The following is a 25,803-nucleotide window of genomic DNA, read 5'->3' as shown; positions in this document are numbered from 1 at the left end:
CCCCCATGGTTTTAATGTATATCTGTAGGATTTATTTGTTTGGTTTTAAGTTGCTTTGGGTTGCCCTGGGCAAGGGAAAGTGATGGACAAATTTAATAAAATAAATTGGTAATTATAATGTAACTAATGAAAACAATGCTTAGTGGTTGGACTTTGTCATGTTGTCAAAAAACCTTGTCAATGTTTTCTACAAAGGAGGTTAAGAAGTCTATATGGTCAATGTAGTAAACAGAGAGAACATGTTAAGTGGTTGCTGAATCAGCATTGCCCTAAAATGGTTTACAGTGTAATTCTTTATATGTCTGCTTCGAAATAAGGACCAGATAGCTCAGTGGGACTTACTTCCAAGTAAGTTTGAATAGGATTGCAGCCCTACTCCTGTAGAAGGTTTTGATAAAGATGAGGAAAAGAACAAAAAGAAGAGGTGTTCTCTGGCTAGGAGTATAGTTACTATTTTTGCTTGGCCATTGGTTTCTTCACTTGGGTTTCTTTTAAAATATGCACTTAAGCATATATATATATATATATATATATATATATATATATATGTGCTTATTTACACCCCCCCCCAAGGAAGCACAATAATCAGATTATTTGACTTGTAGAAGGTTTTTTTTTTTGCATGAGATGAATCACTGGAAAAGTGAGTACATGTGTTATGGGTCCAATTGTTTTATATCTGCGCTGGTTTAGTGTGCTAAACCAACTAATAGCAATTAAGCTTGGTGTTTTTAGTTGATGAGGCTTTATCAACAGCAAATTTATAAATAAACATGACGATTTGAACAGAAATTGAAAATTGTTTTTAAGAAGAGAGCTTTATTTCTTCCAATGTCATGTTATCATTATTTAATACCAATGTCAAATCCTTATACTGACTTTGATTTTAAATAAACCACCTTATTGTGGTTTTTTCTTTTCTTACTGTTACCTTCTATGGTCTCCCCCCCTTTTTTGGGGGGTGGTGGGAGTGGAGGCTTTGCTGAAAATAAGTAGAGTAGAATCCTTGGCAGAAATTTGTCTGGACTAATATGGCTAATCAGCGACATTATGTTTAATTGGGAGCCTGAGGTATAGTAGCTGGAGACTGAAGGGAGTTATTTAGCATTAGCAGTAGCTCGTCTGGGAGTTGTGTACTAATCAAGGAGCTTGTGTGCTAGCTGTGGGGATGATGGGAATTATGACGATTATGACATGTTAGTACATGTCTGTGGGAGAAGTGGACAGGCAACGAGTTAATCAAGAAGTATATTAAATAGCTCCCATGCTGGTTTCTTACTACCCTCTGTACTGCCTATCAAGGTTTAAGATTGTAAGGAAAAAATACCTTCCCTATTTCTGAGTGTATCTTTGCAGGGAAAGTACTCAGCCAAAAGGAATGTAATTTTTTTAGTACGTACATTCTCTGAAGGTACACTGTCCAAGGAAAAACGTGACAATTTGAGGCTTGCTTTAAAATCAAGTCTGCCAACTAAACGTAACAAATGGCTGCCTTTCAAATGCATGAATTAGTTATTTAAAATAGAAAGTAGTAGTTTGGGTTCTGTTCTTGCTTTTCTGCAAAGCTGTTTAATATTAAACACTTGGCATCTGAAGTCAAGCTGAAGCATTAATCTCATGCACCTTGCAGGAAAAAAAAAATTCTTCCCATCTGTGGTGGAAGGTGGTCTATTTTGTGCACCAGGTAAACCCATTCTGCACCCAGCATGGCAGAATCATACATTTCATATCTGTCACGAAACTTTCTGTTAGAAATGTGCATATTTCTAGGAAGCAGAAGTAATAGTTTACTTTTTAAAAGGAATTGAAGCATTCCATAAATCCACAAGCAGATCGGATTATATCTGTAGGTAAACTTATCTTGGAGTTACTGTACAGATGAGCCACACATTTTTATTATTATTGTAAGCGCTGCCAAATTTATTAAAAACTTCCTACCAAACTGCGACCTTCATGTATTAACTTAATTAAAGCAGTATCATGGATGCTACTCAAAAGTGTTAACCTGTAGGAGGTTGTTATTGAAATCCATTATCTATGGAGTCAGTATTAGTGGTCAGCAGCATCAGAAAGTAAAACTGCAAGTAAGGCCCTCCCATGGGTGCTGTGAGCCCAGCAGGTTAAACTGTCAAAGCTTCTTAAAGGGACTGATAGCTAAACCCCCTGGAGTTGTAGGTAAACCAATCATTTGCCATCAGCAGGGAATATGAGTTTATTTAGCAGGCAGGGGAAAAAATTAATTGCTAACAGGAAAGAGGATTTAGCTAGAACCATCATGTGTGCGGTACTAAAAATATGTTCATATCTATAACACACACACACACCTTTCTGTGTTCATACCTTTGTAAGCCTTCCCCTCAGATTTTATGCTTTTTGGAGGGCTTGTTTTCTGGGAAATGAGGTTTCCACAAGGAAGACATGTGCAGTCCCATAAGCATGCTTATGCTTGCATGGGTAACAGCATGTGAATGGGGCAGCCTGATTTGGATGGCAGCAATTTCTGCCAGTGCAGTGGCTAAAAAAGTGTTTCTGTGATTGCAGTAAATGCTTCTTGGATGTACAGTATTCATGATTTTTGGGGGGTCACATTTTTACCCACATGAGCACCGTCTATGGGACTACTCGCCCTTGAAGGAAACTACTTGTATGAACATGCCCTGAACAAAGAGAGAATGAACTAGAGTAAATTCTTAGCTTTGTAGATGGTATGCCTCTGCAGGCTTGCTAAGGGGGCATAATAATGTACCTTTCATATAAATGAACTCTGCACATATACGAACCTGCAGGGAAAATGCCATTTTTATTAACCAGGTTTCATCAGTCCAAATAAATAATGTCAAAGATGACCCTGCGGCTCTCACTTCTAAATATATGGGAACCTGGCAACTGCAGAAAAGACAACCAAAGGTGACCCATAATATAAAGGTTTCTAAAGGCTTAGAAGACCCAGAACATTTTTATACTGTTTGTTGGGACTTTATCATTTATACCAATACAACTACTTCCCGGACTCCTTGGCAGAGCCAGTTCAGGAAATATGGATATCTTTATGCTTCTACTAACAGGTATTTCCTGACATCTTCTGATGTTGTTAACAAATTAATATACAGTGGATACATTTGTTGTTTTAATTTGTGTTTATATTTAATAAAAAAGGACAAACTTAAAAAGATGACTAAAATATTATATATGTGTACTTACTGGGTTTCTATTGGCTACAGTTAAGTTTAAAAGGGACACACATCTGACATTGAAATTGAAGAGAACATGACTAATAGGATAGAAACACCTGGCAGGGGAAGATGCAGAAGTACTGAACTTATGCCTGGATTCAGTAATAGACTGGATGAGAGCAATAAAGTGAAGCTTAATCCTGGTAGCATGGAGCTCCTGCATGTAGATGGTTCTGTGGTTCAGGGAAATGGTGTTTAGCCAGTTCTTGGTCAAGTCCTACTTCCTCTGAAGGAACAGGTTTGCAACTTTTGGGATACTTCTTGATCCAGTCGTTTTTTGTCTGTCTCCTGCTGAGGTTCATAATGTCAGACATGAGTATAAGTAGCACCCTATAGGATCAAGCCAAAGGCCTATCTAGTTCAGCATCCTGTACTCACAGTGGCGTATGGGAAGCCTATATGTCCTGTACGCATTAACACTCTTAACACTCTGAGAATCAACTGGTATTCTGTGGCACACTGTTTCTGATAGTAGAGGGTAGAACATAGCTGTTAGGATTGGGCAACAGGCTGCATGCTGCTTCAGCTATGGGCACACCTTAAACCCAGTGCTGCCACTCTCTCAGCTGACATATTTGTTTAGGTCACAATGGCCCAGCTTTTCCTGCCAAGTGGGCCGCAAGAGTACTCTGACATGGAAGCCAAGGGCCACAAACTGTCTTGTCACACGTTAAAGTGGGGAGGGGGAAAGCAAGCCCAAAATCTGAGCACCGCCCGCCTCCCCAGACTTTGTGCTGCCTTCCCAAAGATGGTAAGGTAAGGTAATGGGTTTTGGAAAGGAGGCACAAGGCTCTGGCAGGTGTCCTAGAGTCCTCCCACCTCATTCCCAAAGCTGGAAGGACTCTAGGACCCTATCAAAGCCCTCACACCTTATTCCCAAAGCCCAGGGTCTCTCTTATCAGGCTTTGGGAGGGCTGGGGTGTTTATCAGATGCTGCCAGGGCCATGCCTTGGACCACCCTGGTCTAGTTATTTTGATTTCAAACTTCTACTGTGCTGTGCACTTGACGCCTAAATATATTTTGATTTCGATCTGTCTGCCTCTGCAAAGCTTGGCAATCATACCTCCTTCCTTGGTTAACAGCTGAAACAGTGGATTCAAAGATAATTTGCATTCAATTGATTTTTAATTCAGGACTTTGTTATGCCTTTGTATGTGAGAGAGTGAGAAGCAACATTACAAAGGATTTACTCATTACCCTCATTTTATGGGACAAGCTAATTGTGGTTTGTCTTGCTGAGACGTATTATGCTGTTTGGGTCAATTGAGTGAATCCACTTTACACTGCAACATCATTCCTTGCTCTGTAATATTGATTTGAGATGGGGGGAAAACCCAGAGGATTACTAGTTTGATGAGGTTTCTTTGTGTAAATTCTTAAAATCCCAGCTAATGTTCAAAACAGGCTGACTGTATAATTCATAAAGCACTGATGCACTTGATTTTTGGAGGGTGAAGGGTTTTTAGTGGAGGAACCAGTGCCTTAAGACCTCAAGATACAAAAGGTTGACGTACTCTGCATAACTGGGACAGTGGGTGATCTTAGGCACTCTTGAGGGATTTGTGAGCTCTGTTGTGTGTTTACTTTTAATTAGGCATTTGCATTTAAGTTAGTGGTAACTGCAGAATGGAAAGCATCTTCAGCTGTTTACAGTTATAGAAAGGGTTATATGAAAACAGTGCAGGTGGGTGGCTCTGCGAGGGTGAAGAATGCAGCTGATAAGATTTTATTTCTTCTGCAGCAAGAAGGTAAGTAGAAGTATGCATGTGAATGCAGGGGTAATAAAAAGGCATACCCAGTTCTGTAAACATGTTGATGTTGACCTGAATTGACAGTCCTGAGTGGCAGTGGTTGCCCTGGTTTCCTTATGCTATGACCAGCATAGGATTTGCATGGTTTTGTGGCCTTTCTGGGCACTATGATACTCATGGACTTGCTTATGAGTATCATGTTTTCCCACACATTAAAAGGTAAAGGGACCCCTGACCATTAGGTCCAGTCGTGACCGACTCTGGGGTTGCGACGCTCATCTTGCTTTATTGGCTTCCGGGTCATGTGGCCAGCATGACTAAGCCGCTTCTGGCGAACCAGAGCAGCGCACGGAAACGCCGTTTACTTTCCGCCGAAGCGGTACCTATTTATCTACTTGCACTTTGACGTTCTTTTGAACTGCTAGGTTGGCAGGAGCAGGGCCTGAGCAACGGGAGCTCACCCGCCGCGGGAATTCAAACTGCCAACCTTCTGATTGGCAAGTCCTATGCTCTGTGGTTTAACCCACAGTGCCACCCATGTCCCTTTCCACACATTAGGGCAGGCTTAATGGTCTGACTTTCTGGGTTTATTTGCTGTTGCTCTTTGCTGTGTTGGATGAGGGTGGATATTTTTGTGATTAAGAGACAGATGCCAACCATCGCCAAGTGACTCTTAATGTACACTCTTTAGTATTTTGATATTGTCTCAGTGGATCTGTATTGTATTTTAGTGTTCTATCTTTCCTACAAGCTACTTTGGGATTTCCTTTGCTTTAGGAAGCAATGCATAAATCAAATTAACTAAAGTTCACTGGCTACCTTACAGCACCAAAATTCTGCCTGCTCAGTAGACTAGAGGGAAGACCATTTCAAGGGAGCTACATGTGAACTGTAGCACACACACACTAGATTGGCCTTGGCTTCTGTTTTGATTTGGCAAGTGTGCCAAAAGGAAAAAAAGTCCCTTATTCTTTTCACTTTCTTTTTCCAAGCGTAGGTTTTTAAAATTAAACTCATTACTTGGTTCCATTCCAGTTTGGTTTCTGATCTGACTATGAGACTGAGCCTGCCTTGGTCACTTTGTGCTAGGGGAGGGAGTGTAGAGTACATCTTTGTAGATTCCAATTGAAACAATCAGCCATGGTGTACTTCTGGCCAACTTGTTGGGGATAGATGGTTGAGTGACTGCTTACAGTGGCTCTGAGGAGGGCAACCAAAATGGTCAAAGGCCTGGAAACGATGCCTTATGAGGAACGGCTAAGGGAGCTGGGCATGTTTAGCCTGGAGAAGAGGAGGTTAAGGGGTGATATGACAGTCATGTTCAAATATATAAAAGGATGTCACATAGAGGAGGGAGAAAGGTTGTTTTCTGCTGTTCCAGAGAAGCGGACACGGAGCAATGGATCCAAAATACAAGAAAGAAGATTCCACCTAAACATTAGGAAGAACTTCCTGACAGTAAGAGCTGTTCGACAGTGGAATTTGCTGCCAAGGAGTGTGGTGGAGTCTCCTTCTTTGGAGGTCTTTAAGCAGAGGCTTGACAACCATATGTCAGGAGTGCTCTGGTGGTGTTCCTGCTTGGCAGGGGGTTGGACTCGATGGCCCTTGTGGTCTCTTCCAACTCTATGATTCTATGATCAGTGGAGAGCAGCTCCTAGAAGGTAGTGCTGGAGTTTCCTGATCTGTGACCTTTGACTGATGGGATTCTGAAGAGTCTGCTTTGTCCCCTATATGCTCTTTAACAGCTACATAAAACTGCTGAGTGGAGTTATCTGGATATTTTGGCATATGTTACCGAACTCTGTCTCTCGTTCCCTTCACCGAAACCCAGAAAGGCAGCAGGTAGCTGTTTTGGAATTAATGTTGGTGAATGAAGTAAAACATAATCTTGGAAGTGAAGATCACGCTTGGGTGGAGAGGTGGTACTCCTTTTGAAGCAACAGGTTCACAGTTTGGGAGACTTGGAATCATAGAATTATAAAGTTGGAAGGGATTCTGAGGATCATTTTGTCCAGTCCCCTGCAGGAATATGCAGCTGTCCCATACAGGGATTGAATCTGCAACCTTGGCATTATCAGCACCACTCTCTAACCAACTGAGCTATCCAGGCTGATTCTTGATATACATGTGACCAGGAGTTCTTTCAACCAACTTCAGTTAGCACACTAATTGTATTTTTCTTGGGAGTAGTAGAATCAGCCATTTCTAGATTGGCTTACTGTAATGAGTTCAATGTGGGGCTTCCTTGGAAGATGTTCTGGAAACTTCAGTTGATTCAGAATGCTGTGTCCCCAGCTGTTGTCTGAGTTTACTAAGACAGGTCATATTGTGCCAGTTTCGTACCAGCTCTGCTGGCTGCCAATTTGTTCCTGGGTTCAATTCAAGGTGCTGGTTTTGGACTTTCAGTCCCTAAATGATTTAAAGCAGGAATAGTCCAGGATATGCTTCTTCCCACATGAACTTGCTTGCATGTCACTCAGCTTCTTGCCGTACCTCCACCTATAGAAATTCAGTTGGTGGAGATGAGACACAGCTTCTCTTTAAATTACGGCACTCAGATTATAGAATGACTTACAGTCTAGTGTGTCTTACCCCTTCATTGCTTACTTTTAAGTGTGTCCTGGAAGTCAGTTTTATTCAGTGGGCTTTTAAAAAAATGAAATCCATTTGACTGGTTTGTGCTTTTGCTGTTTGTGTTTTACTGCTGCTTTTATTGTTCTTATTAATGGTATCTGATTTTGTCCATATTTTAGTGTTAAGTTGTTGTAATTTTCCTTCATTGTATAGAATGATGGAATGTTAACATAAATAAAATAATAAATGAAACTATTTGGTATAAATGCTATTCTGCTTTTTGTCTGATGTATGGAAGGAACAAGCTGGCCAAAGATGTTCATACAAATGGAGTAGATGGGAAGAATTCTACTCTGAAAACTGTTGATGAGAGAGAGTTTGGTGGGGAGTCCAAGACTTATGTTCACACTTCTGCTTACTGTGTGCTCACTGTGTTTTCAGTGCTGCATTTTTTATCTCTGTTTTCACAATGTTATCCAAGATGCATAAGTATCCTGTACTTTGTTAATAAAATTCTGCTGTTTGGTGCATTATTTCTCAAACCAGAAGCTTCAGCTGGTTCCTTTCTAGCCAAGGTGTGAACACCTTTGTACAGGGCAAAAACATTACCACCCATCAAAGCCCCCTGGTGTGTATAGAAACAGAATTGAATCTGATGCTAATGAAGCCGTGCTGATGTGAACAGTTGGGTTAGTGGAGGTGGGGAAGAGCTGTGAAACACACCAGAAAAAAACTTCACTGCACTTTCAAGTTGATAAGTGAACATCTCTTAAGTATTCAAGAAAATCGCTGCAAAACAGTCATGGAAGCAAACAGACATCTGCGGTGTCATAGACTGATATAGCAGAGTTATAGCAAAGTTGACTTAATGTTGATAGTGCTTGCAGGAATCCATCACTGCTTAGTTTGCTTTTACATTTGTACATTGGCTTTTTTGAAGACAACATCTTCAGTAGGACTAGTTTATAGAACTAGTTCATAAGTTATCTTCGTATAATTGAGGAAGTGAAAATAGTGTACCTTTTTGGGCTGCCTATGTTTTGCTTAAAACCATGTACGTATTACCAAAATTCCCCAAATACTACTTCTACAATTAGCTAACTAGTGGCGGTGTGTGTGTGTGTGTGTGTGTGAGAGAGAGAGAGAGAGAGAGAGAGAGAGAGAGAGAGATTGAATTGGTTTAGAAACTATGAAGGCAACTTCAGGAGCGTCTTAGTTAAAATGACATTGCAGCACCTTTTGAATTCCAGATGAGAGGAAAATTATAGAAACATCATTCGAATTTAGGTATGCCTCTGGGTGTAAAATAACCATAATATTTACAGTAAGCCTGCAACTTTCATGGGGGTTATGTTCCAGGGATTCCACCTAAAGCCCAATTGTGTAAAGTCAGAACACTGGGTACAGTGGTGAGTGGGATTGCCAAAGTCCTTTTCCTCCAGACACCCACCTGCATTCTGCCCTCTTTTAAAATTTATTTACTTATTTATTTTAACAAGCATGTAAAGCTGAATGCGTTTAACTTAAATGTGTGTAAGCTGCAGGCTTACTGTAGATACTCTCAAAGCATATACCTCCTTAGCTGTCACTCATTTTCAGGGGAGTCAGGAAATATCACCTTGTGGCATGTTTCATGTTCCATGTATCCCCAGTTAAAACTGCAACATTGTAATTAATCTTGGTATGCATGTTCAGGACAACGTTCTGCACCTGAGGTTTGAAAATCAGATTGACTTGTACATCCATTTTTTCCTAAACTCTGGAAGCACAATAGATTCTATTGTGGCATCTGAAATGAGGCCTCTTTAGTGTATTTGGATTTAATGAGAGTAGTTTGGTATACATGATAATTTTCCAACTAAGCCATGGGGTCAGTTCATTGAAATCAGTGGGCATGGGAAATGTGTCTATTCTGAGCAAAACTGATGTACTTTAATGGGTTAGGGTTTTAGAATTGTTTCACATGCACAGTATTTTGAGTGTGCTTAAAGGTAAAGGTAAAGGTACCCCTGCCCGTACGGGCCAGTCTTGACAGACTCTAGGGTTGTGCACTCATCTCACTCTAGAGGCCGGGAGCCAGCGCTGTCCGGAGACACTTCCGGGTCACGTGGCCAGCTGCATCTGGCGAGCCAGTGCAGCACACGGAAACGCCGTTTACCTTCCCGCTAGTAAGCGGTCCCTATTTATCTACTTGCACCCGGGGGTGCTTTCGAACTGCTAGTTTGGCAGGTGCTGGGACTGAGCGACGGGAGCGCACCCCGCCGCGGGGATTCGAACCGCCGACCTTTCGATCGGCAAGTCCTAGGCGCTGAGGCTTTTACCCACAGCGCCACCCGGGTTCCTATCAGAATGGATAGATGTATTGCATTCTACCATCTAAATTCTCTGGCTATATTTCTTCCTAATTTTAAAGGTTTGAGCATATTACTTCAGAAGTATTTAAGTCTTCTGCCCCCCTCCCTAAATACCTTCTTGATCTTTGAGAATTGATCCTATTTCTACCTGAGACTCACAATTATTTTTAGTCTCATCAAAAGAACATGCTGTTAAATGTCATCTTAACTTCTTCATTCGTAGTTTGTTCCTCTAGTCTGTCTCAGAGAACTGCTACAGGGGGGAAAACAGCTATGATGCAGATGCCTGATTGTATATAACCGTATAAATATTATTAAATACTATGCATTTAATAAAATAAATAGAATACCAGCCCCCTTTTCATTGCTAATTATTAAAAATGGCAGATGCTTCCTGAGCATTTTTTTTTGTCCTTTTAAAAGATTAGCTAAGTATCCTTAAACTACGCCAAAGTCTAACTCTTTGAGATACTTCCTCTAGAACATGTACTCTCCAAAAATAATTCTAAATTGTAGGCAAACTTTCTTTGGCCATTAGCTGTAGCCCCCACCTTTTACAGAAAATCTGTTTGACAATTGTTCCTGTGAATACGATAAGAATGAATTAGGGAATCTAAGCCTGCTTAAATAATTCTCAAGATTTTCTGGTTCACGTGTAGTGATATTGAACTCTTTAGTCATAGGCTTTAATTTGTTCTTGGTGCTGACCTGATGCTGTGCAGGGACACTCGCTGCATCCCTTCATTCAATTCAGTCTAATTATCACCAACTTCCTGGGGAGCCTGCTTAGATGGAGCTGGCCGTGAATGTTTGTTGTTAAGTAGTACGATATTAAGCTACCCTGGTTACATTTAACAAAGTAGTTTTAGGCTTTGAATTTACATATAGATTATCAGCGTAGCCACATTCAGGTTTGCATTTCTTTGTATTATTTGTCAAAAGCCAAACCACACTTGGCTTCAAATGAAATTTAACTTCACGAGCCCTTGAATGTACCAACGAGCCCTTGTGTTCATTATACGGTATATATCCTCCTTCCCCTCCCTTTTCTCTTTTGTTTTTGTGTGTGTGTGTTTCTGTGTGTCTGTGTTTATACTGTGTGTGATATATTTGAGCATACCTGTCTGCACGATGTAAATTATCTTTTTCATTTCCTAAAACAATAGCTAAAGGAGGTGGTAGTAAATGTATTTGCTGGCGCGTATGTGTTAAAATGTGGACATTTTGTCTTTCCAGGTCCATGTGAAAATGGCGGATGAAGCAGTCTGTGTTGGCCCAGCTCCCACTAGTAAAAGCTACCTCAACATGGATGCTATCATGGAAGCCATTAAAAAAACCCAGGCCCAAGCTGTGAGTCTGAATGAGTCTCTCCTCTGCAGCTGTTTCATATATAGAAAGCAGAGAAGCTAGAGTTTGTATTTAAAGATAAAAAAAAAAGAAGCGAGGGGGAGAATGATTGAATATGCTATTCCAGTTTAGTTCATGTCACATGAGTTAAATGTGGCCGAAATCGCTACTGGAAATCAAAGGCTTTTGTAGCATCTGGCAGTGCCGGTTGCTGATCCTGCAGGTGGCTGCTGGATTCAGCTTTCACACCAGGGAGCAGCTTCAGTTCATTTCCAAATTTGCTGGGGGTGGGGGTGGGAATCCCAATTAGTTTAGAGCACTAACCCTTTCTGTGCCATAGCCTCTCTTTCTGGATGTCTTTTTTTTTTATAAGACAGCAGTGATCTTGCTTAGTTTTGTTTTATTATTTGGCCTGTGTGAGAATTTTTATCCACATGGTAAATATGATAAATGGTACACTGAGTAATTATTTTTCAGTGTTTCATGTTGCTGACAAAACATGATCGACTAGGTGTGCAGCCTGTTTTCTTCTCTTCCCTCTGCCCCTCTATCCTTCAATAAGGTCAAAGAGTCAAAGTTTAACAAGAATGGTTGGCATTTTTTAAAAAATGATGACAATAATACTTTTTCCTTGTTGCATCAGTGAATGCAAATGTGGTCTTCAGAACTGCTGAATGCGAAAGCATCTTTAAATAAAATTCGCTGGATGGGAGTCGGACAACACCAGCAATTACCCTGGAGTGTCTCAATTAGCATTATCATTTCTTTTGAAATGAATGTTTCAGTATGGTGCATTTGGAAAGGGGGAGGGAGGAGAAAAATGGCAAACAACATTAATTAGCTAACAGACACTGCAGATGTTTACATTGTTAGTTAAGAAGATTTAATAGAGATAGAAATAGTTCAGGCTTTCATCTTTAGCCTGCCACCTAGATTTCCTTAGCTACGAATTTACGTAAGATTACAAATTATGAAACTGAAGGTTTCCCCACTTTAATGTGTTCTGTAATTACTCTGTGTACCATGTGGTTGCATTATTTTGATACTGAGGCATTTTGTAAAAATTGTTTTTACAACTCATTTGTGGTCTACTGGTTGTTATTTTTTTAAAAAAATACTACATTCTGTTTGAAGTGGGATTTGTAGCAGAGCTGCTAACATTGAATACTGGCACTGTGGTTAACTTGAAGGCCAGAAAAATGTTTTTCAGAGGAGAGCTTGGAAGGTTAGAGAAATGTGAAAGGGTATGGAGAGAGGCGCTTACACAGAGAGAAATGTAATAAGGAAGAGCTTCTAGAATCATCTGGTGGGAATAGAAATGAAAATAAGTCAAAATGACCGTATCTGTGTTTCTCACCCAGGTTGACGACTGTTAGATACTTTGGAAGGTGGCGCATAGATACCATGTTTTTAGCACTTGCATGTGAAATGTTAGCATGCCAGAAAATTGTGGCCTGGGAGCATATGATACTTGCCCGGTAACATTGCAGCCACCAGTGATCTAGTTTATATGTGATTGTGAACATAGGGAACCCTGAATTGATAAACCATTATTTTTTCTTTGTCTTGTTTAAAGACAAATATGCTGTACATTTAAATTAGGAGTGAGAGTTGAGGAGTGCATGAAGTGGCTTATGCTGCTGTTTAGAGTAAGCTATTGATTTCCACAGGGGACGCGGGTGGCGCTGTGGGTAAAAGCCTCAGCACCTAGGACTTGCCGATTGAAAGGTTGGCGGTTCGAATCCCCACGGTGGGGTGCGCTCCCGTCGCTCGGTCCCAGCGCCTGCCAACCTACCAGTTCGAAAGCACCCCCGGGTGCAAGTAGATAAATAGGGCACGCTTACTAGCGGGAAGGTAAACGGCGTTCCGTGTGCTGCGCTGGCTCGCCAGATGCAGCTTGTCACGCTGGCCACGTGACCCGGAAGTGTCTGCGGACAGCGCTGGCTCCCGGCCTCTAGAGTGAGATGAGCGCACAACCCTAGAGTCTGTCAAGACTGGCCCGTACGGGCAGGGGTACCTTTACCTTTACTATTGATTTCCACAGAGTTTGTCATATGATGGAGAATGGACGGAAAGCTTATTCTAGCTCAAAAACTTTATTTCCTCACTAGCAAAACTGGTTCCAACAAAATGACTGCCATAAGGGGTGTTTTCTGCTGTATCTACTCATCTAGTATAAAGTACAAGTAAACTTGCTGCTTTAAATTGTAATTACTGATGAGATGCTGTCAGCATCAAGCTTTTGGTTGTCTAGAGCAATGAAACCTACTCTTGGCTTTTATTTTTAAAAGGTCCATCCAGGATATGGATTCCTATCTGAAAACAAAGAATTTTCTGGCCGTCTGGTAAGTTTTTAAATGATGCTTCTCTCTGAGCATGATGTGGTGTATTGCTGTATATTGCTGCAGCCTTTGAAATTATTAATCAGTGTGGTTAATGTATTAAAGTTTTAATCACAGATTAAAATTAAAGCCATCAATGAAAACTCCCTTTCCCCATCTTGAAGACCCTGATCCTTTGTAGGCTACCATCTCTGCCTTCCATTTTCCTTATTTGATAGAAAGAAGCTTAGATTTTTTCCTTGCGGTGTATCTGAAACTGTGCTTGGATAACTTGACATTTGGGATGAAACATTTGTAGCATACTCTCTAACAATGAAAACCAATGGAAACATGCATCAGTTAATCCTTTTAACCTTTTCATTCAGTACTCATGGGCTGGTCTTGTTTGTTTATTTGAAGCCACTTTGTCCCTTGTGGGTACTGCATATTTCTGTAAGGCAACTGTTCTGAAATGTAAGCTACGAAATATGGACATCAGTGAATGACATTTATTTATTCACTTCGTTTCCTATTTGAAAAAGTGAAGAGAGAGTTTCCCTTAAAGAGCCCTGTGGTAATACCCTCTATGGGCTTCTGTTGTGTCTTAAATTTTATCACTTGCCTGTGTATTAATTGTGATTTTCAGTTATTCCTATCTGCCTTGAAGAATTTTGTTCAGAAGCAACCCACAAATATTAAATGAATCTTGCACTTTGTACACCTTGAATATTGTACACATTGATAGATTACTTAAGAGCCATAAATTACTTAATTTTTCAGCAGGCAATCCTTTTAGGGAGCCGTTTCTTTAAAAAATAATCATTGTTGTAGCATGTATTGTATTAAATCACACTGTAATATCTGCAGATTACCAAAGATGTGTAATGTCTGCAAGTAGATCAAATTATCAAAATTCCACTGGTCTCGCTAATTATGCTGAGATCCAGTAGGCCTTTTTTTGGTTTCCCTTCTCACTGTAGCGCCTTCTCACCTATCACCTCTTCCTTCAACTGCACTTGAAGGAAGGTCTTGTAGTGGGATTTGATGATCTACTAAGGACTACAGTTGGCAAGTTGAGTCCTGTCAGGGGAAAAAAGTGGGATATAAATATATAATAAGAGTAAGTGAAAATTACTACTCCTCACTCCATATGCAGAAGAGTTTTCTGCTTCCATGGAGAAACTATTTGAATTCCAGCTGGTAACTGATGTGTGGAGATGTTGTAACGTGGAAAGGGCTGGAAGATACTTGTACCGTGGTACCTCAGGTTACATATGCTTCAGGTTACAGATTCCGCTAACCCAGAAATAGTGCTTCAGGTTAAGAACTTTGCTTCAGGATGACAACAGAAATCGTGCTCCGGCAGCACAGTGGCAGCAGGAGGTCCCATTAGCTAAAGTGGTGCTTCAGGTTAAGAACAGTTTCAGGTTAAGAACTCACCTCCGGAACGAATTAAGTACTTAACCCGAGGTACCACTATATAGAAATGAAAAGACACATAGCCCATTTTGGAAGCATTGATTTTAAATCAGGTTTCCAGTTTTGCAATTCATGCTTTTCTTGTACAAGTGTGCCTACTAGTCAGTTGTTCTAACAAGGAAAGCATATTTGTTTGTAACTAAATAAAGCATTTGCAGCACTATTATTTGGGAGTGTAATTCAGAACCTCTTGTCGTGAAGCCCACATGCCTTCTGTAGTTTACAGTCGCTTACCCTTGTCTCTAAGAGATAACGGAATAGCAACAACAACAAAATAAGCTAAGCACTGGTAAGTTCATGCACACACCCTCCATGCCCCTGTGACTCACAATTTTTTACTCTAATTCAGTTCATTCAAATGCACATAAAATACACATCGTGTCTGTTGTTAAACCAGCACAGCCAGATGCTGCACTGGTTGCGGTCCATGGTGGAGACGGTGGGGCTCTCAGGCCTACCGCTAGTGATATGTTGACTGCTGACTGTGGGTAGGTTGCCCAAGTGCTGTTGATGAGGAACTTGCCCATGTCACTCTTGATGATCAAGAGGTCCATTTCCACTTGAGGAAGCCTGAGATCAGCCTGGCCCTCTGAAGTGGCGAGTTGTGACTGCACTTGGTGTAGAGGCTGAGCAGGCGTTCCAGCAGTACCGCCACACTCAGGCCTCTCTCACTGCGGCGGTTCGGCTAAAAGCAGCTGCTCCAGGTTCTTCAGCTGCACTTTGGCTGGCATGGTGGCAGAGGAGGAGCAAGTGGGGTGGCTAGTTGAGTCCACCAGGAAGAAGGGAGAGGCCATGATAAAGATGGTGAGGGAGCAGAATCCCTGCGGGCCTGGATGCCTTGGAGCTGCACCTCTCGGCATGCAGGCCATTGCCAATGTGTGAAGCATGAGTAGAAACTCAAGTAGAATTTCATTAGGTTCTATAAAGGTAAAGGTACCCCTGACCATTAGGTCCAGTTGTGGCCGACTCTGGAGTTGCGGCGCTCATCTTGCTTTACTGGCTGAGGGAGCCGGCGTACAGCTTCTGGGTCATGTGGCCAGCATGACTAAGCCGCTTCTGGCGAACCAGAGCAGCACACGGAAACGCCGTTTACCTTCCCGCCGGAGCGGTACCTATTTATCTACTTGCACTTTGACGTGCTTTTGAACTGCTAGGTTGGCAGGAGCAGGGACCGAGCAACGGGAGCTCACCCCGTTGCGGGGATTCGAACCGCTGACCTTCTGATCGGCAAGTCCTAGGCTCTGTAGTTTAACCCACAGCACCACCCATGCCCCTATTAGGTTCTATAGGGGTGTATATATTATAAATGATAAATTTAAAAAAGATCAGTGTCATTTTAACATGCCTGTCATGTTGAAATGGGAGGTGCCGTGTACTGAGTATGGTTATTTCTTTCTGTGTTGTGGCACTCTCTTAGGCATGTGTTTTTCACACACAGACACACACACACACACACACACAGAGAGAGAGAGAGAGAGAGAGAGAGAGAGTGACTCTTGTGCTGTGTCATGTGACATTCAGTGCAGAGGCATTTTGCAGTAGCTCTGCTTGTACTTGCTGGGAGAATAATTGTTCATTTCCTAGTGACAAAATGCTGTGTTTCTGGTAACTGGGAAAATGCAGTATCTTTACAACAGCGGCACCAGCCTATCTGAATCCTGTGCAAGAGAGAAAGAGTGAACTGCACATCTATTGTGTGGAAAGGCTGTAAAATAGATTTTTTAAAAATGTTGTGCAAAGGTAGCTTAAAAAAAATGTATGGTTAGACCCAGCTTATGTGTTAGCATGTATGATTAGCTATACCGAGCTGTTACCTGTTGACTTCAGGCTTTTCAGGGCACAGCTGGTGAAGGGTATGACACTAGATGTAGATTTTCCAGCCTAAAAAATCCCCAAAACATTTGTGTGTCTTTATTATCTTTTGTCCTGTCCCGTAGTATTGTACTGTTTTTGCTTTCTTTTCAAAACCTTTCTGTTCCCTTGATCTTACAGTTTTCTTGCCACTTCCCTCTCCTGTCTTAGGTTCCAGTATTTCCCTCCTGTTTTCATGTTCCACTAATCTCAATACAGTGGTGCCCCGCAAGACGAATGCCTCGCAAGACGGAAAACCCGCTAGACGAAAGGGTTTTCCGTTTTGGAGGTGCTTCGCAAAACGAATTTCCTATGGGCTTGCTTCGCAAGACGAAAATGTATTGCGAGTTCCTGCGGGGTTTTTTCCCTCCCCCCCCTTTTCCCAAGCCGCTAAGCCGCTTAACAGCTGATCCGCTAAGCCGCTTAACAGCTGATCCGCTAAGCCGCTTAACAGCTGATCTGCTAAGCCGCTTATCAGCTGATCCGCTAAGCCGCTTATCAGCTGATCCGCTAAGCCGCTTAACAGCTGATCCGCTAAGCCGCTAATGCCGCTAATGGGCTTGCTTCGCAAAACGAAAAAAACCGCAAGATGAAGAGACTCTCGGAACGGATTCTTTTCGTCTTGCGAGGCACCACTGTATTTATCTCCCATGCTCCACTTCTATTTCTTTCCTCTGAGCCTGCCTTGATGTGACTTCATCTTGGGGGTGTTCTTTCCATCTCTATACAAAGGTTACCTCCAATTCCAGTTTTTGGTTTTGCTCTAATTTCCAAGTTATCCTGCCCATTTCTTTCAGCAAGATGGCTGTGAAAGTTGAGGGGGGAATTCCAGATGGCAGACAAGCTGCTTACCCCTCCTATCCCTCACTGAAGAGGACCACAACACTCTGTTGTGGCCTCACTTCATAGTCTTTTGAAAGTCCACGCAATAGTACTTTGCAAATTATGAATAATAAAAAGGTAAAGGTAAAGGACTCCTGGATGATTAAGTCCAGTCAAAGATGACTGGGTTGCAAAATTTATTGTTGTAGGTATGTTTATATCGCTATTGAATGAATATGTTAATTTATGGGTGGGTACGGATGGAGCTGGTTGTTCTTTTAAGTTTCCCGATTGTAAGATGCGAAGGGCTTTAATAATGAAAACCAGCACTTTGTGTTGGACCCAGAAATGGATTGGAAGCCAATGCAGTATGCATACTATCATTGCATACTAACTACTGATTTTACTGACTACTGATTTTACTGACTGCAATTTCCAGTCTTCAAAAACATTCCCATGTGTAGTGCATTAGAGTAGCCTAACCTGGAGGTTACTAGAACATGGATGACCTAAGGCCAGACTATCTGGAAACATAAATTCACTGTCTCTACCACCCTTTGCTTACACTTCTGGTGTGCATGTGCTCCCAAAATACAGGAGGGTGCATTGTGTCAGAGGCAGAATATCAAGGAATAAAAACCCCTGGTTACCTTGGATATTAGCTGTAAAGTGCTGTTTAAACTGGCACAACTTGGGGCTTTCATATTTGTACCTGTAATTGGTTTTGGAGGACATTATAGAGAACTTGCAAATCATTAAGAGAGTTTGAAATGCCTTACAGATGCCTAATATTGGACCATTCAGGTGGCTTAAAGATAATTTTGCTGCACATGAGCAGCTGCTTTAGTCTGAAGGCTTCACCTGCCACAGTAATATTTGAGAGCAGAGAGTAGACAGTATTCTAGTCCAGCAAATGACCATGCTGTGCTGCTTACGTGAGTAGAGGTCCAGTGTACCTCTTAGCAAGGCTAATTTTGTCATGTGATCAGTCCAGCATAGGGCCTTTGGATCTGGGTTTCATAACGTGAAATGGTTAAGAGACTGAAATTGCTATTTAAAAGTAGCAGTGAAAATGCTGCAGAAAAATGAGGAAGTAACACGTCAGCACATATTCTTGTATTTAATGTGTTGGTAAATCATGCTCCAGATCTCATTTATTGTTTGAAAATGTGCTCCAGGCAAGCTAAAGTTACTTGATAATAGGCTGTGTTTTTACTTCTCTGCTGGTTTGCTGCATTTGAAAATGGACCATATTTTGGATTCTTAAGTTCGTTGTTGATATTGTGACTTATTGAATTTTGTATCACCTGCACCAAAGTTTCTATGTGTCTTACACCATACAAAATAGGAAACCCAATTAAAAATCCCTAAGTGCAATTGCATGAGAATGCCAATAGCCTACTCTTCCATTATGCATATGAAAAAAGGAACTTCCCCATCCAAATTAACAGAAATGAAAACCCCAATAAACAGTATTAAAAGCCGTTGTCAAGAGGAAGAAGTTAACTCTAAACCCCTAAAAACTGTGCCACTGCTAAAATGTACAAAACAAAGCCTGGGAAGAAAGAATTTTTTTTCTGTCGCTGAAAAGATTGCACAAAAGACACCAGGCGAGCTTCCCTCGGGGGGACCGTTTCACAGGCTGGAGGCCAGATATAGTCAGGTTTTGCTTCTTCAAAACATAATTTCAAAATAGATTTCTTTCTTGGGAGTTATGTTGGCAAAACAGATATAATGAACATATTTGAAGGAAGAGTGACAATTTCTCAGGGTGCACTTGGTTGGATTCACCTATCTGTTCAGGATTCTGGAAGGTAATGTGCAGAAGTTGTGTACTGGTTTGCTTACCTGTCTTTGTTAGTTCAGCCCTTATTAACTTATTGCTAACGTCAGTTTTTCATTTAAAAAGAAAATTCTGCTTGCTAATGAAATAAGAAAAGTTATTTATGTAGTGTGCAACTTAACCAAACGATAACCTAATTCTAATGGGTCTGTCGTTGCATGATGCTGAGCTCTGTTTCTTTCTAAAGTTAGTGGGAAATTGGAAAGGATACACCCAGTTGCCTTTTAGCAGAGTTTGCCATTTGAAATAATTTTCTGGTAACTACAACAACAACAACAACAACAACTTGTTTGACTTACTAGTCACTTACTACAAAAAATATCTTCAGCGACGTACAAAAAGCTTCCAAGCCCAAATAAGTAAATTAGAATAAAAAAGTGAATCTCCTTTCTTAATGGAAAAAAGGAGGTGTGAAGTTGAATGCTTTGATCTTTAACAGAAGATAGATTTTACTCCCAAGCAAATGGTTTTCCCACTAGGCTGTCCCAGAGCTGGCATTAGCTGGCAATTTCCCTAAATATAAAACAATGAAACAAAAGCATTTGTTCATGTTGTCGTGAAGCTATTATGTTGCGGTTTGGCTGCCAAACTTGGCAATTTTGCAATCATTATTCCACTCTGGGCTCACTTCCTAGCAATCTGGTGGGTTTTCGGGGTTTGGATTACAAGATTGGTGACAATATCCATGGCCAAATTTATTGTAATGCAGACGGGATTAGTTTTATTCTTGGATATTCATTTGTATGTCGTAAGGTGAATATTGTGTCAAGTAACATTATATGTTAGTAAGATTTTTAATTTCTGTAGGAAAAAATGACAGCTTTCATGTGTTTACTTTTTAGCTTTAAGTATTGGGACTATGTAAGATGAATTTCTTGCATGCAAATCACTTTTCTGTGGGGGCCAAATGTGTAAATTGTATGTCAAGAACGCACAAACATGTTTGTTTCCCTGTTTTGTGTATCTAATTGAAACCTAATTTGGAACAGATGCAGAGGGCACAAATGGGAACTCATGTGCCTTTTAAACTGTACATTGGCAAAGTAGATAAGGTCTTATATTTTTAAATGGTGAAGTTCATGCGTGTTGTTTCTTCACTTCCGATTGAAATAACCGTAAAGAATGGTTATATATCACATAGCTGGATTTTCCTTGCTCTTTTTCATTATAATCCTGAACCTTATGTGGATTTTATGATTCACAACTTTGTCTTATGCATGTGGTTTAGAAGGTGTATTGCTAGATCCAAGAGGAGGGAGCAGAAATAAATAATTCAGAATGTTCTCTACTAATTGATCTCAATAGATGAGCATTGTAGAGTTGAAAGCAAAGCTTAGTTTAACACAGAGAGGGCAAGTTCATGTGAATGATACACACATAAACATGTCACTTTTTCATTATTAAATGATTCATAGAACAACACATGCTGGAAACTGTTGCCAATTAAGCATACTAATTTTAGTAACCACTAACGTTCTGATCAATTTTAAAATATTGAACTATTGCAGGGTGGAAAATGTCAGTACAGCTGAGCTGGCTGCCCCTCGCCCAAAAACACTTTCCACTCCATTGAAGCTTTGTAAATTAAAGTTTATACCTAAATAAGAGAGTGAAGACTATGTTGATATATCCAATGAGGTTCCAATCAGTAGCCTTCAATGCTCACACGGCTTTCAGAGGCCTTGTGAAAATTTCATGTGGCTGTTTCTGGTAGCTACAGTGCTTTGGCTGCCAATGGGAGCCATCATGACTAGTCTTTAACAAACCACTGAAAGTATCACTGTGTTAGCTCTCCTTCTCTGCTTATCAGATACAGAGACCCCCTCTCGCCAAAAACTTCCAAAATATCAAAATGACCCTGTTTTCAGGGGCCATCTCTGTTAAGGAAGCAATCCCCGCTCTTTATATATTTCAGTGGTTCACAAACCTTCTCTCTCTCCCCTCCCCCCCCATGGACCACAATTGTCTTGTAGCAGTTGTAATATGCTGTGCTCGATGTAGTATGATTTTTAATTGTATTTTTATTCCTTCTTTTATTCCTTATACTGCATTTTGTTGTTTTATAATCTATATTCCGTAGAATTCAAAATGTATTGCAGTAAAATATCTTATATGAAATAAAAGAAGCAGTAAAAATATAATTTTAAAATGAATATGAATATTGAATGTGGACATGCTGCAGGCCACCTAAATGAAGCTCACATACCACTGGTGGTCCATAGACCACTGTTTGGGAACCCCTGGGCTATCTGAATTCTTAGTACTCATTCCTTCTCTTTCTTTCCAGCACTGTAGTGTATGTCACTTTCAAGAAAATATGTGGCTCAGTCCAAAGTATAAAATTTTTAAAGCCCAGTGATCCTTGAGCTGAGAAAGCATAGCTGCCCATGAAGTAAATGCTGTGCCATCAGTTGTTTTGAAACTTCTGTATATTTTCTGGTCTTTTTCTTTGTAGCATGGAGGAGGGCTCTTAAATTGTTAGCTTTGTTCATTGTGACCTTTGAATAGAAATTTTAAACTAAAAAAAAAAAAAGGTATATGGAAATAAGCACAGAACATGCTATAAATTGGACAATGCCGTAAACATTGGGCAAATGTTATTTCAGGTTCCGCGAAGCATTCCTAGGTGCAATAGTCATAGTTTATGCAGCCAGGTGATAATCTGGTGCTGCTATTAAATGCTGTTGAGTTGCTCAGCCATCTTAATAACTCCTCTGTTATATTTTACCTGTTTTGGCTTTTTAAAATGTAGACATTTCTATAGAAAAAAATAGTTAAACATAAGATATGGAATTATTAGTTAATGGAGATTAGTGACAGAAACATGAGTACAATGTATTCATTAATGTAAATGTCATAAAATCAAGAGGATGTGGCCATATGGCCATAAAACAGATTAGAGGAACGGCTGGATATTTCCATTATTCCTTACTAGTAAAATTCCTTGCTTGCATGTAAAAAAGGGTGTTGTCTATCCTTTATTGAAAGATAGTGTGCTGAGTTAGACGGACAGTTGACATGACCTAGCATGGCTGGTCTTAAATAGAAGCTCTCTTAAAACTTAATTATGTGGTTTACATGAGAAGTGTCATTGGATCTGAACCTCCACTTTAATCAGTACCCAACAGTTCTCTTATGCTTTTTAGGTTAACCTTGAGCTTGACGAAAAGCTGCTGTGTAGCACTTCTATTATGCAGGCTCTTTGATATGGTGCTGAATTGTGGCTTTCAGTACACACAGGGTTAAGTGAAAAGGTTATAGTAATCTAGTGTGCATTTTCCCTTTTTTTTAATGTGCTCATTAGCAGTGACAAGTCCAAGTTTTAGCCCATGTCAGTAATTTACATTTCATTGCTAAGTGACTGCTCTTGTTCAAGGGCTCTTTCTAAGGCTGTTGAACATACTTGTATTGGGAATAAACAGAGTAGAAGAATTGAAAGCCAAATATCCTGCCAGGCTTTTCAGTAGGTTCTGAAGTTTCCAGTAGATCACTGATTAGCAGTGCGTGGAGCCATACGAAAATAAAAAGATAATGCCTATAAAAATTATCACAGGTAGGCTGGCGTATTTTAAAACTCCTTTTGTTGCTACCTTTACTGTCATCCTCCCTAAATTCCTCTCTCCTGCCAGGCCTTCTCTCAATGTGAAACTACAGCATATTTGAGACAAAGCAAGAGAACAATGCCCTGTGCACCAGGCTCCTTGGTTTCTCTCTCTCTCTTTCTCTCTCTCACACACCTCCCCAACTATTAAGCAAAGTCTGATTGTTGTGAGGACTGAGGAAACAAAGGACTTGATGGGTTTTGCAGTGCTCTGGGATCAAATTATAAAGCTTTGAGATCCTGTGAATTCCTGCCTTGGGACTCGCGTTTCCCATTCTTTGCAATGCGCACCAGCTTGTTGCAGCATTCTTAATTTGAAGGGATGCACGCGATGGAGAAGACAAATGGCGGGACTAGAGGGGCAACATGGTGTAGTAATGGTGCTCTGAGCATGCCAGTTGCCAATAGACATTGCCATCTGTGGCAAACATTCACACAGTTTTGTCTGATAAGGGTTGCTGTCAAGCTGATCAACAGAGAAAGAGTGTGTGTGTGCGCGTGCGTGTGTATAATACTATCATCATTCTAATATAGACATGCCTTTCACCTCAGTTCAGATATTAATGTAAGCCAGTTAAGTTTCCTTTCTTGCAAAAACAGGATCCAGGCTATTGCTACCATAGTATATGTCTGAACACGGAAAATATTCAAAGAGGAAAACCAGATTTAAGTTTAAAGAGAGCCAAGCAGGGATACTTCCACATCTTGAAGTTAGGCACCAAAAATGTATGGCAACTTTGTATGGCAAATGTATGGCAAGGAGATTGAGCCTCCTCTTTGGGCAAAATATATACATCAAAAGGTCAGTAAGGTGACAGCAATGAATTGTTTCATTTCAGGTGGTTGTTAAAAGAACCACCACTTTAAGAACTGGTGCATGAACTTACTTTTTTCCTCATCCCTCCCCACTCCTTTTTTCTTCTGTCATGTTTTTAAGAATGTAAGTTATCAGGAGTTATCTTACTACTGATCTTTGTAAGCTGGGACCTTTTCAGCTAAAAAACAAGGTGACATACTTTGAACAAACTGATTTGTGTGTGTGTTAATCTAATTAAAAATTATGGTCATGATTGCTTTCATTGCATAAATTACAGCATTTGACATAGGTACTAATTTGCTGGCTTATTCCCAATAATAGATAATATACAAAGTAAGGCAGGCTAATATTTTTTGGCCCATTTTTGGGGGGGAGGGAAGAAATATTTTAGCTTTCAAGTTGTACAGAGTGTTGCTTCTGCCTAAGGCTGAGTTCAGTTTAGTTTGAATCCAAGTGGTTACTTTACCTGCTTTACTGAAAGTCGCAAATCCTCTTCTGAAATGAGTGGGAACAGGAAAGAACGCTTAGTATTAACTTTGTTACTGGCAGCTGCACATTCCTCAAATGACATTAGGAACTAAATTTCCTGGCAAAACAGGAATTTGAACTTGGATCTACCAGTTGCAAAACCAATGTTTTAACCATTTCAAGCACATAAATTAGCAGTTAGAAAGTCTGGTATAAAGTGTTGTTTCAGAAGTTGATATTTATCCTCCTGGCAACAGATCACCAAGGTCTCAAGACAGAGGTCTTTGCCAGCTGATCTGTTTTAACTGGAGATGCCTGAGACTGAGCCAGGGACCTTCTCCATTCATCTTCCTGCTATTCATGTGGTTAATCTTGCCACTCTCAGACTTTGATTTGCTCTGTCTTCAGAACCATGATCTAGAGCAGGGTTACCTACCATATTCTGCTAGGAACAAGTAGATGCCTTGTTGAATTCTGAGTGCAATAATTAGAAGTGTATCCTGAGCACAAGGTAATTCATGCATATCAAACGGCATGTGAGAATCATGTGGGTCCTTTCACATGTGAGTTGATGCCAAAATAAATTGGATAGTTTTTAAAATAGGAACATAGGAAGCTCAGTATTGTCTTTAGTGACTGGAAGTGGTTCACCAGGATTTCAGACAGGGATCTTTCCTAGCCCTACGAAGAGAGGCAGGATTGAATCTGGGGCCTTTTGGATATAAAGTACATGCTCTACTACTCAGTTACGGCCTCTTTTCCCATTGTGTTAGCTTTGAAATTGTTAAACTTGAAGCACAAAAAAACTCAAGACTTTCTCTTAGAAAGCATATTGAGTTTTAAGACATAATAATGTTAACTTTTTACATGCATGAGGATATTTAGTTCATTATAATCTTTCACCATTGCTTGTGGCTGCAGCTGCAGGTGTGCAATATTTTTTAAATTTGCAAACAAAATGTTGTTCAGAACAGGTTCCTTTACTGTGGTAGTACTCTGCTTTCGGCCACTGGCCAGCCAGATGCCTTCAGAAGTTCACAAGCTTGGGCATGAAGATGGTGGCCTCAGAAGGGAGGCATGTCTTCCTCACTCAAAGGACCAAGCCGTAAAACGTGAACCATAGCTAACAGCTGTTAATATGTTGTCTGCTGTTTTTGCCTAGCTGTCATGCACTTAGTAAATGTATGTCTGGCCAATACCACTTCAGACTGCAGCTTATATGACTGAATGATTCTCCAAACAAAAATCTCCTACATAAAGTAGTACCTCGGGTTAAGTACTTAATTTGTTCCAGAGGTCTGTTCTTAACCTGAAACTGTTCTTAACCTGAAGCACCACTTT

The 25,803-nt window shown here is 40.6% G+C and overlaps 1 protein-coding gene across 1 annotated transcript in view; it reads left to right on the top strand.

Moving 5' to 3' along the window:
- Positions 1 to 25,803, top strand: part of PCCA (propionyl-CoA carboxylase subunit alpha) — a 223,970-nt gene that overhangs the window by 20,474 nt on the left and 177,693 nt on the right. The window contains exons 5-6 of the mRNA XM_083437796.1: positions 11,150 to 11,263; positions 13,552 to 13,605. Of these exons, the coding sequence (XP_083293922.1) occupies positions 11,150 to 11,263; positions 13,552 to 13,605 (168 nt within the window). The remainder of the gene's footprint in view (positions 1 to 11,149; positions 11,264 to 13,551; positions 13,606 to 25,803) is intronic.

Source organism: Podarcis tiliguerta (genome assembly GCF_965153285.1).
Source record: "Podarcis tiliguerta genome assembly, chromosome: 4".
Taxonomy (NCBI): domain Eukaryota; kingdom Metazoa; phylum Chordata; class Lepidosauria; order Squamata; family Lacertidae; genus Podarcis; species Podarcis tiliguerta.
This window is presented reverse-complemented; position numbering and strand designations above follow the sequence as displayed.